Genomic DNA, 20,420 nt, shown 5'->3' with positions numbered 1-20,420 from the left:
TTCTATATTATGCACAGTTCAGGGGCTTGATTCTGCAAGCACTATATGTGTGAAACTTCCATTGACTACAAAAGGAATTTCATGATTAAAGGATTTACAGAATATGTTCCATAGTATCAAAAATTCCAACAGATGATACTTCTGGGCTAAATTCTACACTTAGATACTTCTATGCCACAACACTGACTTCAAAATTTAGCATACATTTTATAAAACTAGCCACTTTTAACCACTTCTGTCAAGGTTCCTTCCCCAATCTGAACTCTAGGGTACAGATGTGGGGACCTGCATGAAAAAAACACCTAAGCTTATTTTTACCAGCTTAGGTACAACTTCCCCAAGGGACAAACTATTTTACCTTTTGTCCCTGGACGTTTTTGCTGCCACCACCAAGCATCTAACAAATATAACAAAGAAAGAGCCCGCTTGGAAACGTCTTTCCCCCTCCATCCCCTACACCCCCTTTCCTGGGGAAGGCTTGATAAAAATCCTCACCAATTTTCATAGGTGAACACAGACCCAAACCCTTGGATCTTAAGAACAATGAAAAAGCAATCAGGTTCTTAAAAGAGAATTTTAATTAAAGTAAAAGAAAACCTCTGTAAAATCAGGAAGGGAAATACCTTACGGAGTAGTCAGATTCAAAACATAGAGAATCCCTCTAGGCAAAACCTTAAGTTACAAAAAGACACAAAAACAGGAATATACATCCCAATCAGCACAACTTATTTTATCAGCCATTTAAACAAAACAGAATCTAATGCATATCAAACTAGATTGCTTACTAACTTTTTACAGGAGTTCTGTCCTGCATTCCTGCTCTGGTCCCAGCAAAAGCAACACAGACAGAGAGAACCCTTTGTTCCCCCCCCCCAGCTTTGAAAGTATCTTGTCTCCTCATTGGTCATTTTGGTCAGGTGCCACCGAGGTTATCTTAGCTTCTTAACCCTTTACAGGTGAAAGGGTTTTTCCTCTGTCCAGGAGGGATTTAAAGGTGTTTACCCTTCCCTTTATATTTATAACAACTTCTAATACTAATCTCTCCTTCCCCTCTGTTACTCTTCCTTTTTCAGACAATTCCACTTTCATTCTTCTCAGTATTAGGTGCTCTAAAAAATAATTTGATATATCAACAGCCAATAGATCATTCCTATTTCTTATACTAGAGTTGGAAATGTGAGGTAAAATGTTTACAAGAAGCGAAAATAAACTACTGAATGTTGCTGTTAATTTTATTCCAGTCTGCTTTTTATTTAAAACTAATCAAAATAATTTTGGAAAATGCCTACTGAAGTGGTTTGTCTAAGAACTATGCAATGAACTTTAGTCCCTTTGAAATGTCAGACATGAAAGCACTACATTTTCAATCATGCCAATTCTGTAAAAAGGATTTTCCACCAGCACAGAACAATAATTACATGAAGTTACCCTCTGGCATTCAACTATGACCATCATATTTAGTTTAATTTTAATTCTAATTTGGATGCCAATATTCATTTGATCAAGTGTTAAAAAACAAATGCTCATAAAGCAATTCCAAAGCAACTTAAAACACATACATTTGAACATTAGCCAAACGATGAATTACTCAGGTAAGCTTTTTGCATTTTATAACATTTTTGCAAAATTTTATTTTAAATTAATTGTGTGAACAATCCATCAGCTGCACGGTTTGTATAGAAATATTTTCTATTTGACTAGTCTGAGAGGAAAAATGTCTACCACTTAAAGTTAGTTACTCAAAAGAGAACAATTTCAAGTGTGTACCAAAAAGCAAACAACATGACCCTTTTAGGCAGCATAGTCTAAGCAAACTCTTCCTGTTGTATGTAATTCTTACAACTGTGAATACTCTCATTGACTGAGACAATGCTCGCGATAGTAAGACCTACATCTAGTGTTCTCTGTAGCACTAGTCCCTATGTTCTTGTATCATCTTCCCCCTCGCTTCTCTTCCTCTCTCTGAAGATATAGAAAATACTGTATTGCAAAAGATATGCACAGAATATTAAAACAGAAATATATTATTCAAAGCACGATGTAAAACATACCAGTAGGGCAAGTGCAGGTGAAATTTTTCCCATCATGTTTTTGTGTTACATCAGTGCAGGTTCCATTGTTCTGACAAGGCCTGCTTTGACAGGCATTAAATTCTTCACAGAGAGCACCGATATATTGATCTTCACAGTCGCAGAAAAACATTACCTACAAACAAACACATTGTGTCCATTACTATGAGACTTCCAAGCTTATTTCTGAGTTGTTAACTTCATTGAGCAAGGTTTAAAAACCACATCATTGTAAAAAAATACATCTCTGTAAAGTTACCCCTTAAAACAATGATCCTACACCCCTTACTCGAGCAAAACTCATAACAATGTTAGTGGGAATTTCAATGAAGTAATGAGATCAGAATGCTGGGATCTGAAACTGGGATCAGAACCCTGATATGCAAGCTAGTTATATATAATAGTAATATATAAGCCACTGTAAAATTTTCTTCTGTAGTGTTCCAGTTAACTGCAAGTGTTATTAATTAATGCCCTAAGATACACTATTAAAGTACCGGTAAATAATAAAAACTCTACTGAACATAATCAACATCAAGGTAATGGGAGATGCACCCATGTATATAAAGGGCAGAGGAAGGAGGCCACAATCCTGCCTCAGCGGTTTTGTGTAAAACCTGGGACAGATTCCATAGGGAAAGTTTCCTCTTCAATTCTGCCAAAGTCCCAGACAGAAATCTGAAAACATTCTTCTTCCTAAGGCTTCTACTACATCTTCCAAATCTTAATTTATAACAAAAAAGTGCAAAGGACAATATATTTTAAAGTTTTAGAAATTCATACTTTAAAACATGCATAATACAATATGACATAATTGTTGTAAGTTATAAAAATTATAAATTTTATTTAAAAATTTAAAAATTATATTTTTGAAAGAAGAATCTATGGAACATTAACATTACTAGCAGATGAACTAAGGAGAAGGAAATAGAGACATGCTCGTTTTTTTTTTTTAAGTTGTCTTTGCCTGAGATACATGAACAGCTGTGTCCTACAAAGAAAAAATCATATTAATAATGTGAGGATTTAAAACATTGCAAAACTCTGTACTCAACAGAAATCAGTAACATTTAGATCTTCTTTAAAAAGTTAGTACACAGGTTTGAATTTGCACATAGATCAACACTGCCTATCTCCAAAACCTGGAATTATTTATATTTTATTGGGACTGCCAAAAGCCTCTGCTGAGCAAGTGGTCTGCACATACTTTTACATCCTTCAAAATCTGCAGATCACTCATATGGAGCATATTCAGTTCTAGTGATGGCAAATCTCCAAACCCAGCTGTAGTTTGAACAAAAGCAGAGTGATTTGGCCAAAACCACAATTTATGTTACTACCATATGATATAGTAATTTACAGTGCAAGCAAGAAAACATTTGTAGAATGTTTTCTTGTTACCCTTTATGTTTCTAGCTCATTTAATCTCCTTTTGTGCCTTGTCCTTTCTAATTTTGTCCCTACATACTTGTGTTATTTGTTTATATTCATCCTTTGTAATTTGACCTAATTTGACCCACTTTCTGTAGATTGTTTTTTTTTGTTTGGTTGGGTTTTTTTGAGTTTCAGATAATTGAAGATTTCCTGGTTAAGCCAGGGTGGTCTCTTGCCATACTTCCTATCTTTCCTATGCAGTGGGATAGTTTGCTCTCATTCCCTTAATAATGTCTCTTTGAAAAACTACCAACTCTCTTGAACTGTTTTTCCCCTTAGACTTGCTTCCCAAAGGATCTTACCTACCAACTCCCCGAGTTTGCTAACATCTGCCATCTTGAAATCCATTGTCTTTATTGTGCTATTTTCCCTCCTACCATTTCTCAGAACCACAAACTCTGTCATTTCATGATCACTTTCACCCAAGCTGTCTTCCACTTTCAAATTCTCAACCAGGTCTTCCCTATTCGTCAAAATCAAATATAGAACAGTCTCACCCCTAGCAGCTTTCTCTACCTTCTGAAATAAAAAATGGTAAATCCCAAAAGGTAAGTCAGTAGTGACATTCAGAATAAGTTTTTCCTCAATTCTCTATGGCACTGGTGCAGAACACATCAGTGCATGGCTCATTTCTGTTAAAAAAAAAAAATCCTAAAGATGACAAACATCAATTGCTCAAAACCTCTGCTTGTTTATCAGTACTCAGATAACATGAGTCATGCAGTCACATTGTGCAAGCTGTAGGATGAGGACTTGTGTGAAGAGATAACACAAATCTGTTACAAGCTTCATCTGTCATGGTTATTTTAACTCTTTCAAGCAGCAAGTGATTTTTATGCTTAAATAACAGTCAGTTTGCATATCTTAAAGGGCTTGTGATCATCTTTGTTTCTGAGTGTTGAGTTTAGGCTTAATCATCAAATCAGGACTGCTGCTACCAGGATAATAAGGCCAGAAAATGGTCATTCAATAACTCATACCTTCTTTATTGACTTACCAAAGTGTGGCCCTACACTTTAAAAAAAAATATGTAGTTAGTTGGTTTTTGTTGTTGTTGTTGTTTTTTTTTTTACATGTTCAGGAAAAAGCTTTACGATTTAAGCAGCACACATCAGGAGAGATTCACTGGGCTTTATGCATAGAGTGGGGAGAGCCCACTTTTCAAAATGAGTCAAGAGACAAAATGTGGAGCACTGCACGATTGTTACCTTTTCACAGAATTTTCCTGCCTCCAATTCTATCTGCTTATTCTCTACTTTAATTCTGCTTGGTTTGTTTATTTTAAAATATGAGATCAGTGAATCTAGCAGATTTAAAAGAAGCATTATTGCTGTATTTCCAGTACCTGCACTCGTGCAACTGGAAATACAGTTAAAGGAATGCATGCTTCCTATAGGCAGTAGTGCTGTAGTTACGAGAAACTAGGTTGTGCCTCTAGAAAATCTGTATGAGTGAGTTTTAATCTTCTTCCTTTCTTTGTTTCATTTTCCCTTTTATTTACTTAGAACATCTAACAATTTAAATAAACTAAGTTAATGTAATATCGAGGTTGCAATATGAACTTTATCATGTCGCACATCATGGACTATGTCCATTTCCTGTTTTCCTTTAAAAGGGACAAATCCTCGGTTTTATCTCAGGCACTGTAGTCACCCAATCTTGGGGCCAAGTGCAAAGTGTTGCTGATTAGAGCAACCTGAGGAAAATCAGAACATTTCCATGTAAAATATGTCCAGGGAATATAACAGGAAGCTCCATTAGGTCCCTAAAAATGAAAACAAAACATATTACAGAAAACATACAACTAGTGCAAATGTAATTCCATATACAGATTCATAGAGTTTAAGGCCAGAATAGACCAGCAGATCATCTAGTCTAACTTCATGTATATAACAGGCCATCAAATTTATAGTTTCCCCTGTATTGACTTGTGGTTGACTAAAGCATAGCTTATGTTGAGACATGGGTATCTCTGTAATAGTTGAAAATTGACCACTGTTTAGCAGAACTGCAGATCTGAGACTCCCTCCCAAACCCAAATCTGAATGCACAGATGGAAATAAAAGTACAATCTAGTATATAGCTTGCTGCCCACAGAATATTTTGTGATCATGCTTTTCAGAAGGGCAGATTCAAGAATGACAGGCCCGACTCTTTTGTCATTTAGGCTGACGTAAATCTGTTGACTTCAGTAGTGTTACACCAGTTATACATCAGAGTAAGAGGGGAGAATCAGAGGCGACATATATAAATGATATTCTTTTTGCGAATACAGACTAACACGGCTGCTACTCTGAAAAATATTCATTCCTGAAACTCACATGGCCTTCCAACCATTCTTGCAGTGTTTACAAGTGTTTTCTTTCATGTCACTAGCCTATTCAGAAAGCTATACATTAGCTATCTTCTTTGCCTTTTTCTTGGTAGCCAGGTGATCTTTTAAGCAACCAGTCTTTGATACAGAGGAAAATTTGTACAATAGCTATTTGTTGTCCTTGAAACTGCAGATTCTTTTTACGCTGTTGTTCAAATCTCCTTAGTAGTTTTTAAATTGCCTTCTAACCCAATAAGATGTTTATACAAACCAGGAGCTAAAAATATTTAATATGTTTTGTGCACACGTTTAGTCTCTAACTGTATACATAAACACCTGTGAGACACTGCTGCAAAAGACTATTTTATTTAGAAAATATAATTCAATTGTTTTCAAAATCTTTTCCGCAGCAGCATCTCATATATTTAATCTAACTACTCATTTCTAAGGGGCCTGTTACTGGGGTACCTAGACTCCATTTAAGAGGATTAATTAACAGAACACTTAGAATATGTAAAGCACTGTACACATATGGTTAGTATTATTCATACACTCAATAAATATTTCATTTCAATTTTGATTTTCAGGCAATAGGTTAATAATTACAACTACAAATTATTATAAATAATTCAACAGAACCATTTTTGGCCCAAATTACTACCATCCTATGCCATATAATTGACTTCCAAATCTCTCTCTCATTCTAGTTCAAAAGTTCCCTCTAATTATTGAAAACTTCCTAGGGATTTGCTTCAGTCTACTATTTTGATCACATTTCCCTCCTGTTTCCCCACCCATTAGTTCCACTCCAGTTTTGGTTTCACATATTCCTTGGCCTGTACTCACCAGTTAGAGCCAGTGGTGAGCTGGAGCCAGTTCACACTGGTTCGCTAGAACTGGTTGTTAAATTTAGAAGCTTTTTTAGAACTGGTTGTTCCGTGAGGGACAACCGGTTCTAAAGGGCTTCTAAATGTAATTGGCTAAAAGTGGCGCCTGAGGCGCCGACTCCATGGGTGCAGAGCACCCACCGGCAGCTCCCCACCCTGCGCCCGGGCCCAGCTCACCTCTGCTCTGCCTCCTTCCCTGAACGCGCGGCCTCGCTCTGCTTCTCCACCTCCCCAGGCTTCCTGCGAATCAGCTGTTCACACGGGAAGCTGGGGCAGGCTGAGAGGCAGGCCGCAGCTTCCCGCTCAGGCCCAGGGAGGTGGAGGTGAGCTGGGGGGCGCGAGGAGAGCAGTAAGTAACCGGGGGGGGCCACAGGGGAACCACTCCCTGCCCCAGCTCACCTCCACCACCCTCGGCCTGAGCAGGAAGCCGCTGCGGGCTTCTCAGCCCTCCCCGGCTTCCCGCCGAACAGCTGATTCGCAGGAAGCCAGGGGAGGGGGTGGAGAAGCAGAGCCGGGCGGCGCATTCAGGGGAGGAGGCAAAGCGGAAGTGAGGTGAGGTGAGCTGGGGCCAGGCGCGGGGCAGGGAGCTGCCAGTGGGTGCTCTGCACCCACCAAATTCTCCCCATGGGTGCTCCAGCCCCAGAGCACCCACAGCGTCGGCACCTAAGGTGCCACTTTTGATGTGATCAGTGGGGGAGCAGCATCTCCTCCTGCTCCTCCCCAGCTAGGCTTCCTCACACCAGGAGCCAGAGGGACCTGCTGGATGCTTCCTGGGAGCTGCCCCAGGTAAGCACCTCTGGGACTCCCCACCTCACCCTCCAGAAGGTGCCTTGGGGTGGGGTGGGCACCCACTATAGTGGCCCACGAGACCCTCCTGCCCGGTTCTGGGGGCAGTCAGGGGACAGGGGAAGGGGGTGAATGGGGCTCGGGGGTGCGTCAAGGAATGCGGGGGGGTTGGATGGGGCAGGAGTGGGCAATGACCCCGTCGTGGGGTGAGGAGGGAACCCGCTGTTAAGATTTTGGCAGCTCATCACTGGTTAGAGCTGTCTCCCTTTGTACTGCCCTACATATCTGGAAATCTCCAGATGACTGGAATCCAAACCATTGAGACATGTCTCTTTCAATCTTGCCTTAAAACCTCCTTTCCCCTCTTCTTAGCCTCTTGAGCTAATACTACAATTCTAAAGATTTTTGATTGCATATCAAACAGTAATGATGTCACAAAATACAATATTGGCGTAGCCTTTTAACAGATTCATTGATTTTAACATCAGAAGGGACTATTATGATCCACCAGTCTGAGCTCCTTCATAACACAGGGCTAAGAAACTCACCCAATAATTTTTGCATCAAACCCATAATTTCTATTTGAGCTATATGATAACATATCTATTGAACTGCCTAGAAATAAACTAGAAAGACAAAATATTTTTATTGGACCAGTTTCTGGTTGGTGAGAGACATCAGAAGTTGGTCCAATAGAAGATATTACCTCACTCACTTTGTCTCTCTAATATTCTGTGACTGACACAGCTACAACACTGCATAGAAATAAACTAAACTTCTAAAGCAGCATTTCCCAAACTTTTTTGACCACGGAACACCTGGTATATATTTACGGAACACTTCTAATATTATTTTGTAGTCATTTGGTTTTCAAATAAAAAATTGCGTTATTTATGCTCAAATATATTTTATTTTATAAAACAAAGCAAAAATACAAATTTAAAATAACTTGAACTAACAATTTCTAACTGGAAAGCACGTATAAAGTAGTACAAAAATCAAGTGCAAGACCCTTTTTTTAAAATTACGATTCTTTCACGGAACACCTATTCACATCATGCGGAACACCAGTTTGGGAAATGCTGTTCTAAAGTATTTAAGTAACTGTTTTGGTTCTCTACACTTTATGAGAAATTAAGGTGCATGTAATGGCAACAGAAGCACAGATGCTGTGGATAAAGGCTATGATTAATACCACACTATACTTTTCATTCCATGTTTAAATACAGATTATCTGTAAACTAAAATGCATCCAAACATCTGATGAAATGGTTCCATGTCATTAGCTTATCTGATTAGTGAAGAAAAGTAATTAATATAAAATGTGTTTTAATTAATGTTTTCATTCATGATACTGTTTCTTTAATGTTAACCTCTAAGGATACTGGGAAAGCACGAGTCTTTTGAAGACTGTTTCATTTAAATATAAAATGTATATGGCCTGATTTTTTATCTTCTTCAGTGAATTTAATGCTTTTGAAAAATGCCCAATTTGACAAGCATGGAAAGTTAAATCTTCTATTTATCCACAGAACAAGTACACAGACAAAGTGGACTAGATTGATACTTATCAATGTTTCTCATTCCAGACCTGAAGAAGCTACATCTCAGGGCAAAGGGACTGTCCTCCCTGCTGTGACTGTCGAACAACAAAGATGCCAATTTGTCCTCGACAGTGGTTTAGTAGTGATTAAGGGTAACATTTTCAAAAGCAGCTGAAGTGAATTTGGAGTCTAAATCTCATTTAAAAAGTGATTTAGCCCTGGTCTACACTAGGCGTTGAGGTCAAATTTAGCAGCGTTAAATCGATGCAACCCTGCACCCGTCCACATGATGAAGCCCTTTTTTTCGACGTGAAGGGCTATTAAAATCGATTTCCTTACTCCACCCCCGACAAGGGGATTAGCACTGAAATCAGTTTTGCTGGGTCGAATTTGGGGTACTGTGGATGCAATTAGATGGTATTGGCCTCGGGGAGCTATCCCAGATGCTCCATTGTGACGGCTCTGGACAGCACTCTCAACTCAGATGCACTGACCAGATAGACAGGAAAAGGCCCGCGAACTTTTGAATTTCAATTTCCTATTTGGCCAGCGTGGCACGCTGCAGGTGACCATGCAGAGCTCATCAGCAGAGGTGACCATGATGGAGTCCCAGAATCGCAAAAGAGCTCCAGCATGGACCGAACGGGAGGTACGGAATCTGATCGCTGTATGGGAAGAGGAATCCGTGCTATCAGAACTACGTTCCAGTTTTCAAAATGCCAAAACATTTGTGAAAATCTCCCAGGGCATGAAGGACAGAGGCCATAACAGGGACCCGAAGCAGTGCCGCGTGAAACTTAAGGAGCTGAGGCAAGCCTACCAGAAAACCAGAGAGGCGAACGGCCGCTCCAGGTGAGAGCCGCAAACATGCCGCTTCTATGATGAGCTGCATGCCATTTTACGGGGTTCAGCCACCACTACCCCAGCCATGTTGTTTGACTCCTTCAATGGAGATGGAGGCAACACGGAAGCAGGTTTTGGGGACGAGGAAGACGAGGAGGAGGAGGCTGTAAATAGCTCACAGCAAACAAGCGGAGAAACCGGTTTTCCCAACAGCCAGGAACTGTTTCTCACCCTGGACCTGGACCCAGTACCCCCCGAACCCACCCAAGGCTGCCTCCCGGACCCACCAGGCAGAGAAGGGACCTCTGGTGAGTGTACCTTTTAAAATACTATACAAGGTTTAAAAGCCAGCATATTTAATGATTAATTTACCCTGGCATTTGTGGCTCTCCTGGATATACTCCCAAAGCCTTTGCAAAAGGTTTCTGGGGAGGGCAGCCTTATTCCATCCACCATGGTAGGACACTTTACCACTCCAGGCCAGTAGCACGTACTCGGGAATCATTGTAGAACAAAGCATTGCAGTGTATATTTGCTGGCATTCAAAGAACATCCGTTCTTTATCTCTCTGTATTATCCTCAGGAGAGTGATATCATTCATGGTCACCTGGTTGAAATAGGGTGCTTTTCTTAAGGGGACATTCAGAGGTGCCCGTTCCTGCTGGGCTGTTTGCCTATGGCTGAACAGAAACGTTTCCCGCTGTTAGCCACGCGGCGGGGGGAGGCAAAATGTGACCTTGTAACGAAAGCACACGTGCTATGTATGTAATGTTAACAGCAAGGTTTACTGTGAAAGAGTGTACCCATTGTTCTATAAAATGCGTCTTTTCAAATACCACTGTCCTTTTTTTTTTTCCTCCACCAGCTGCATGTGTTTCAAGGATCACAGGATCTTGTCCTTCCCAGAGGCTAGCGAAGATTAGAAGGCAAAAAAAATGCACTCGCGATGAAATGTTCTCTGAGCTCATGCTGTCCTCCCACACTGACAGAGCACAGACGAATGCACGGAGGCAGACAATGTCAGAGAGCAGGAAAGCACAAAATGACTGGGAAGAGAGATGGCAGGCTGAAGAGAGGGCTGAAGCTAAAAGGTGGCAGCAGCGTGATGAGAGGAGGCAGGATGCAATGCTGAGGCTACTGGAGGATCAAACTAATATGCTCCAGCGTATGGTTGAGCTGCAGGAAAGGCAGCAGGAGCACAGACTGCCGCTACAGCCCCTGTGTAACCAACCGCCCTCCTCCCCAAGTTCCATAGCCTCCTCACCCAGATGCCCAAGAATGTGGTGGGGGGGCCTCCGGCCACCCAGCCACTCCACCCCAGAGGATTGCCCAAGTAACAGAAGGCTGGCATTCAATAAGTTTTAAACTTTTAAAGTGCTGTGTGGCCTTGTCCTTCCCTCCTCCACCACCCCTCCTGGGCTACCTTGGTAATTATCCCCCTATTTGTGTGATGAATTAATAAAGAATGCATGAATGTAAAGCAACAATGACTTTATTGCCTCTGCAAGCGGTGATCAAAGGGAGGAGGGGAGGGTGGTTACAGGGAAGTAGAGTGAACCAAGGGGCGGGGGGTTTCATTAAGGAGAAACAAACAGAACTTTCACACCGTAGCCTGGCCAGTCATGAAACTGGTTTTCAAAGCTTCTCTGATGTACACCGCACCCTCCTGTGCTCTTCTAACGGCCCTGGTGTCTGGCTGTGTGTAACCAGCAGTCAGGCGATTTGCCTCAACCTCCCACCCTGCCATAAACGTCTCACTCCTACTCTCACAGATATTGTGGCGCACACAGCAAGCAGTAAGAACAGTGGGAATATTGGTTTTGCTGTGGTCTAACCAAGTCAGTAAACTGCACCAGCGTGCTTTTAAATGTCCAAATGCACATTCTACCACCATTCTGCACTTGCTCAGCCTGTAGCTGAACAGCTCCTGACTACTTTCCAGGCTGCCTATGTATGGCTTCATGAGCCATGGCATTAAGGGATAGGCTGGGTCCCCAAGGATAACTATAGGCATTTCAACATCCCCAATGGTTATTTTCTGGTCTGGGAAGAAAGTCCCTTCCTGCAGCTTTTGAAACAGACCAAAGTTCCTGAAGATGCGAGCGTCATGTACCTTTCCCGGCCATCCCACGTTGATGTTGGTGAAATGTCCCTTGTGATCCACCAGTGCTTGCAGCACTATTGAAAAGTACCCCTTGCGGTTTATGTACTCGCTGGCTTGGTGCTCCGGTGCCAGGATAGGGATATGGGTTCCATCTATGGCCCCACCACAGTTAGGGTATCCCATTGCAGCAAAGCCATCCACTATGACCTGCACATTTCCCAGGGTCACTACCCTTGATATCAGCAGAGCTTTGATTGTGTTGGCTACTTGCATCACAGCAGCCCCCACAGTAGATTTGCCCACTCCAAATTGATTCCCGACTGACTGGTAGCTGTCTGGCGTTGCAAGCTTCCACAGGGCTATTGTCACTCGCTTCTCAACTGTGAGGGCTGCTCTCAACTTGGTATTCTTGTGCCACAGGGCAGGGGAAAGCAAGTCACAAAGTTCCATGAAAGTGCCCTTACGCATGCGAAAGTTTCTCAGCCACGGGGGAATCGTCCCAGACCTGCAACACTATGTGGGGTCCCACCAGTCTGTGCTTGTTTCCCGAGCCCAGAATCGGCATTCCAGCACATGAACCTGCCCCATTAGCACCATGATGCCCACATTGGCAGGGCCCGTGCTTTGAGAGAAGTCTGTGTCCGTGTCCTCATCACTCTCGTCACAGCGCTGACATCGCCTACTCGCAGGTTTCGCTTTACCAGGTTCTGGTGCTGCATATACTGCTAGATAATGTGTGTGGTGTTTAATGTGCTCCTAATTGCCAAAGTGATCTGAGCAGGCTCCATGCTTGCCGTGGTAGGGCATCTGCACAGAAAAAAGGCGCGGAACGATTGTCTGCTGTTGCCCTGATGGAGGGAGGGGCGACTGACGACATGGCTTACAGGGTTGGCTTACAGGGAATTAAAATCAACAAAGGGGGTGGCTTTGCGAGAAACTGAATGGCCGCCTCAAGGATAGAACTCAAAACCTCAATGACAGAACTCAAAACTGGGTTTTGCAGGCCGTTGATTTCACAGAGGGAGGGAGGAGAAAATGAATACAAAACAAATCTGGTATATTTCTTGTTTTGAGCCACTTCATCGATCTTTATACATCATGCTGGCAGCAGGCTGTGCAGTACAACCGCTAGCCATTGTCACCTCCTAGGTGCTCGGCAGAAGATGGTGCAGTATGACTACTGGCCATCATCTTCTGCTAGCTGCAGATTAAAAGACAGTGCACTGCTGGTAGGACTCAATCGCCATGAGACGAAACAAGGGAAATGATCTGGCTGAGCCACTCCCATGTTTGCCCAAGCGCCCAGTTAAAAGAGCACCCAGGACTACGTCAACGATGGCTACCAGTCATACTGCACTGTCTGCTGCCAAAAGGCAATAAACTGCTGCTTTATAGCAATGCAGTACCATGTCCGCCAGCACCCAGGAGACATACGGTGACGGTTAGCTGAGCGGGCTCCATGCTTGTCGTCGGTATGGCGTCTGCACAGGTAACTCAAGAAAAAAGGCGCAAAATGATTGTCTGCTCTTGCTTTTACGGAGGGAGGGAGGGAATGGGGAACTGACGATATGTACCCAGAACCACCCGCGACAATGTTTTAGCCCCATCAGGCACTGGGATTTCTATCCAGAATTCAAATGGGCGGTGGAGACTGCAGGAATTGTGGGATAGCTACCCACAGTGCAAAGCTCCGGAAGTCGACTGTTGCCTCGGTACTGTGGACACAGTCCGCTGACTACATGCACTTAGAGCATTTGTGTGGGGGACACACACACTCGACTGTATAAAAATGCTTTCTACAAAACCGACATCTATAAATTCGACCTAATTTCATTGTGTAAACATACTCTGAGGTATTCAGAAATATAAGTGCCATTGACCTTTAATAAGAGTTACGCCCCAGTGCTGAAGTCACTTTTGAAAGTGATTTTTATGATGCGACTCTTGCTACGTAGGACCTACCTGTGGTGAGCTGGAGCCAGTTCGCACCGGTTCATGCGAACCGGTTGTTAAATTTAGAAGCTGGTTTAAAACCGGTTGTTAAAGGGTTGGGAAACTCTGGCCCACAGGAGCGTCCTGTCCATCCCATCTGAGCTCCAGGCTGGGGAGGCTCCCCTTGAGAATCCCTTGTTACTCACCCAGGGGCGCTCCAAGTCTTAGGCGGCACTTCGGCGATGGGTCTCTCAGTGCTGCTGAAGACCCAGAGCTAGTGAAGGAACCGGTTCTTCAGATTTTGGCAGCTCATCACTGGGACTTACGCAATGAACTACAAACTTATTTTTACACAGGCCACCAAAAATCTATCATATGTCACAATGTTTTCACTTCCAACCTGAGCTTTATTTGAAAAGGCAAAGTATATAGGAAAGGCTTTGCATTCCAATATCAATCCCCTCAGCAAACTGCTTTGCCAGAGGTTAGACCTGATCAAGACTCAAAGACTTGCTATTCTGCTTTATCACCTTTACAGGTAAATGCATTCATCATTTCTAAATTACAAGGCATTTCAAACTTTGCTGACTAAACTAATACTGCTTTGTGGACAGTGGAGGTTTGGGAAGGCTGCTTTCCCTGGTGTACTTTGCCACTGATTGTACATCTGAAGCCAATACTTTGCCAACTTTTATAAAAGCCAAATTCACTGATCCTAATTTACCTCATTAGAAGTCAATGTCCTGAGGTCATTTTCAATTTCACTTTCAGTGGTTTTTGCAGGTATATTTCATTAACATTTATGCATGTGCACATTATGATAGGAAGCTTTGTTTGAAGTGCTGCTAATCTAAGAATCCCAAAACTCTAGAAAATTATTGTTCTAGAGCAGTCTACACAAAAAGAAATGGAACCCACAACGCAACGATCCAGATGGACTATTCTCCCTCTTTTGGAATACAACTATTTCTGAGAAACGGGATAAAACATCTCAGAAAAGTTGCAATTCCAGATAAACTCCAGGTTATGCTTAAGTGCTTTCCTGAAATTGAGCCAATATTTGTATAATAATGGTAGTGTTTGTGTGATGGGGAGGTAATGTGGCCTAGTGGACAGAGCATTGACTTGGAACTGGGTTATATTCCTGGCTCTGCCATTGGATTATTGAGGTGACCTTGGGCAAGTCATTTCCTCTCTATGCTTCAGTTTACTCATCTGTAAAATGATAATAATATTGACCTTTATAAAGTGATTTGAGAAGCACTATTTAGGAGCTAGGTATTATTATTAATTATTATCAATTATTATTATTAGTGCCCAAACATCTCAATTAGAACTGGAATCCCATTGTGTGAGGCTTGAAGTGATTTCAATTATATACAGGGCTTACAGTGTGTAAATGTCTCTCAGCACCCCACTATAAAAATCATTCCAGCACCCCTGCATGTATGTAATGAAAATATGAATTGACTTAACTAATGTTTGTCTCAGTCTGCACACACCCTTAAACAATACCCCATTCAATTTAACTCTGAATCCTGCTGCCAGCACAAGTAAGAGTGGGGCTATAGGACAGGGCAGAGCCATAGAGGCACTAGATTGCCTTAGGTCAGCCCTGCATGGCTGAGTATACTGGGGGAAGGAAAGTACATAACAGTACAACACAGAAAGTTATCTGCAGTAGAGGAACAGCAAATTGTGATTTAGAGCCATATCATGTTATCAGTTTTAAGCAGAACACCACACTGAAGTAATGACAGGTTTCAGAGTAGCAGCCATGTTAGTCTGTATTCGCAAAAAAGAAAAGGAGTACTTGTGGCACCTTAGAGACTAACAAATTTATTTGAACGTAAGCTTCGTGAGCTACAGCTCACTTCATTGGATGAAGTGAGCTATAGCTCACAAAAGCTTATGCTCAAATAAATTTGTTAGTCTCTAAGGTGCCACAAGTACTCCTTTTCTTTTTACACTGAAGTAAATGAGGAGTTCTGATTACAGCCAATGACATTACAACAGCCTTGAGAATGGTGTTGCTTAGGCAGAGGAGGGCTTCAGTCAGAGTTTAAATTAAGACCCAGATGTCAACTTCCACACAGTCTGGAGATGCTTGCATCTGGAGTTTTGATTCAACTTATTACAGAGATTGGGGTCAGTGATGAAGTTTGCATCAGAATCCAGTGCGAACTTCACCAAACTTCAGGGTGTTCAAATACATATCTAAACTGACCAAAGTACAGCACAGATCTCAGTTATAAAAGATGTGAGCAGTAATTTATTTAGAAAAAGCATAATGGAAAAAATTAAAATACTAATGAAAATCATGTTTTTCCACCCTCATGTCCACTCAACTAAACATGGAGATCTATCATCTCAAATGCACAGAATACTAGTCACTATGTTATATAGGTACCAGAGTAAGAGAGGCATAAAATTCAAATGTGTTTTACTCATTAATCTTAACAAAATGGACAGTTAAAAAGCTAAGGATAATGATGATGATGATGTCGGAAGATATGTAGTAGCAATTTACCATAAATTATAGTAACAATGTTTTTTTTGAAATTTTGACAATGAAAAGGGTTGCAACACTTCAAACTCAAATTTCTAATGATAAATAATAGTTGGGGGAATTCACAGAAGTTATTCTGCAGAGATAATTAGGTGTCATTATTTGCTATTACATAAGTCATCTTCATTTTTCCCAAATCACGGTGTTTTTTTTTTTTTTTCCTGAGTAGGTGACATGCGCTCATTAATTTGAGCACAAAAGCCACACAAAGTGAAGAAGAAATTACACACTGTCGTAATCCTAAATAGAATGATAACTAAACAATTCAAACCAAATAACGTAATTTATATACAATTCTTCTGTGTATTTTAGTTAACTATAATATGGAGTGTAAATCTAGAACAGCAGCATACACAAAGATTTGGGTAGCAATTAAATTGAAATCAAACCAATTTCTTATTAGCAAATCCAAAATATAAATTCTCTGCTATTTTCTAGTGATATACTGTACCTACAGCCAAAACAAGCTAAGTGGGTACTACTGGAAATAAATAAGAGTAATAATCATCGTATCAGATGCTGGATTTCTGATATCATTTTTACAACAAACAAGAGAGATTATAAAAACTACATTGAGACAGATAATTCATTCTGCATTCTTAATTATAGTAGATTTGTCCTTAACAACGATGTCCAGACCTAAACTGATGCCTGCCTCTTTCTTGCTCCGAAAGACTTAATATTCGTTCAAATTTTTGGCTAATTACTATAATGTATGGACCAAATATTACTCTGATTTAGACTGATGTAAATCTGGAGTAACTCCACTGAAGTCATTGACTTACACCAATGTAAATGAAAGCCTCTATCTAAAATACTTTGGCTTCCATTATGAAACAAAGCTTTGTTTGTGAAGACTGCCATCAGAACGTATATCACTACATTCACTGTTTTATTGCATCTGAATGCATCCAGACAGACTAAAACAGTAGCATCAGGAGAGGTGTGGCCTTCCTGTCATTTATCTTAATGAAATCCTATTGTGATGACTTAAATGCTAATAGTGGTAATTGGTTCAGTGCTAAATGACATACTGAATAATGTCCAGAAAATATGCTGTTCTAGTATTGCCTCTGAATAGAGCTGGTATCATACTGATGTCATTCAGAGAAAACACACCAGAACATTTGCATGTTTCAGAAGGAATTAAATAACTTTAGCAGCTAGGTCAGCTGGGTCTGGTTTTGATAACTTTTCTGATAGGCAGTAACATCTTCTGAATCTTGAAGCGTTTATTAGTGCATTTATATTTATTTATTGCTACATACATAAAGGCACTGCATATTATTTTTCAATTGTCTCCTTCAATTTTCTACATGGGAATTTCAGACATTGTCATAATCCTAAACAGAATGGTACCACCAATATCTCTGCACCAACACAAACCCTTAATATAGACAGGGAAAATTACTATAGGATCCAATTAGCACTGGTGCAGCAGCCCCAACTTGAAACCAGGGTAAACTGTACTGGCACATATGGTGGTTTACAGGGGAGCTTTACCTAAGAGTTTCACTGTGAAGCTACTGGGGCAAATATTCAGCACGGACTATTTTTTAGATTAACCTCTTCCGGGCAGAGACTGAATTTGTGCATGTTCTTGATTAAATACAACAAATTACAATATTCATGTGTGTTTCAAATGTGTGTTTTCTTACAGGTTTTTAAACTTTTAAAACTTTGGATAGAAAACATGTTTGTTATAATTTGCCACAGTATATATCATGGCACAGTCTGGAGTTATATTGTGTTCTGCATGTGACAAAAATGGACACACTGAAAATACCCTTTTTGTAAATTCTGGTTTATTCTAATGATATAATCAGATTTATTTTTGTAACTTGAATGTAATATAGTGACGTTCTGCAAAACCATATTATGAAAATTTATTAATGTTAAAGAAAAATGATGTACGAAGATCTTCAAGGTTTTTTTTTATTGTTAAACTAATAAAGTTTATGCTACTTAAACTGTCATTGATTCCTTCATCATAATATAGATCTTAAAAAGTATGCATTTCTTTAGAAGATTAAAGATGCTAATTACACATGATTTACGTGCCATTATTCCAACCTCATTGTTAGCCCATACTGGCAAAAATACAAAGATCATGCATGTATGTTGCAAGGCATACAAAGATGATACCTAATTAAGAACATTTTTCGTGTATGAATCAAAGCCTTCGTCTAAACTTAAAATTTATACTGGCATAGCTATGTTAATGCGAGGGAGAGAGGAAAACACCACACACGTGACCAACAAAACTATGCCAACAAAACCTCCAGTGTAGACACAGCTATGTTGATGGACAAGTGCTTTTGTTGGCCTATCTAATGTTATTCAGGGAGATGGTGTTCCTACACAGGCCGAAATTCTGTTGGAAGAGGATGCAACCTTGACTCAGAATCCACTCTCTCAACAGAATTTGGACCAGAGGACTGTGCATTGCACTCCTCTCATCATCAGTACAGCAAAAATTGGAAGGGACTCTATACCCTGGAAGCCCTTTTGATTTTACTAGTACATTGTATTCAACAGCTGGTGAAAATAATATTTGACTCCATCCAAACATAGGGGGCCAACATATTCCTTACTCAGGAGTTTTCCTGAGTAAGGAATGAGTAAAAGCTGGGTAATGAGCTCTAGATCTGGACCAAATTTATTTGTTTACTGTTTTACACGCTCTATAGCATGCCTCTGTACTTATACTACAGGAAACCGTTAATTATAATTTACTTTCCAGTTAAGCAGATGTGGTAGCATATTTCTTTTGCATTAAAATGCATTTGAAGCAAAATGGTGAGGTACATAAACAAAGTTGGTCATTAATATTCCTGTTGGCAGTGGAGGCAATGACTACAGCCAGTGGAGCTTTTAGCTTATTCATGGCACTAGGCCTTTTATACATTCTTCTAAAAACACGCTTTGCATCTTGGAAGACTAGATTACACAAACAGAATGAATTATAGATAAAAAAACAGAAAATCATAAAGGGCATGTGGTAATGATAAATAAAATTAAAGTTTCAGCTTTGCAAAAAGAAGGACAGAAGATCAGCCTTGTGGGAAATTGGCACGATCACTGAGTCACCTTGAGTATATAATTTTGGCAATTGCTTGCTATACCACTAAAAAAATCACCAAGCCATTCCAGGGCATGTCTCACCTTGGATGAGGAAAACAGTGTAAAAAACATCCCACTCAACGTAGCATGCACCTCCCACAATCAAGGTAATTAAAACTACACTGGTCATATTGGTTCTGAATCAGTTTCCAGTCTTTAAATTGTAGGGCTAAAGAGCAAAAAAACTTCTGTTTGAAAAATCAGTAAGGAGAAATAAATGAAATGATATTTTTATTCTCAATGGAGTAAAAAAAACTGTTCATAAATTAATTATATTTGGAAATCAGAAACATGACTGATGCCTTGGCTGATTATCCTCAGTCTAGAATGATTTTTAAAGTAGTTTGGTTGCATGTAGATGATCATAAATGTTAGGGTTGTTTCCCCAGTATGTTCCAAAGAATTGAAGGACTTTTCTGTAGAAATTAAAGAATAGTTATAGTTGTGAGCCCAAATTTTATCTGTAGCAAAGATTTATGAAGGATATTGCTAATTCTAATTCTAGTTCTTTCTGCCTATAATACTTTGGAATCTGTTTTTTTCAGAAACTGACCTCTCTATGGCTTCTCTAGGTCCAATAGCTCCACCTGCTGCTGGTAGTTAGCCATAAGCTACAGTGTGCTAGAAGCAGTTCCCATTGCAAGTTATTCCCTTAATAAATATGCTCCCTATTATTATTATTCACTTGTCTGTTTTCAGTATGCTCTTTGCTATAACAGATGTATACTAAAATTGAATTCCCTGGATCTTTGACTCATGCTGATTTGAATGGGGATTGAGGGCACAACACATTTCAGGAATGATCTCCAAGTAAC

General features: G+C 40.4%; 1 protein-coding gene across 1 annotated transcript in view; it reads right to left on the bottom strand.

Moving 5' to 3' along the window:
• DNER (delta/notch like EGF repeat containing) overlaps positions 1-20,420 on the bottom strand; it is a 292,812-nt gene that overhangs the window by 71,267 nt on the left and 201,125 nt on the right. The window contains exon 6 of the mRNA XM_038417626.2: positions 2,052-2,205. Within this exon, the coding sequence (XP_038273554.1) occupies positions 2,052-2,205 (154 nt within the window). The remainder of the gene's footprint in view (positions 1-2,051; positions 2,206-20,420) is intronic.

Source organism: Dermochelys coriacea, chromosome 9 (genome assembly GCF_009764565.3).
Source record: "Dermochelys coriacea isolate rDerCor1 chromosome 9, rDerCor1.pri.v4, whole genome shotgun sequence".
Taxonomy (NCBI): domain Eukaryota; kingdom Metazoa; phylum Chordata; order Testudines; family Dermochelyidae; genus Dermochelys; species Dermochelys coriacea.
The sequence above is the reverse complement of the archived record's forward strand: the minus strand, read 5'-3'. Positions and strand labels throughout refer to the sequence as shown.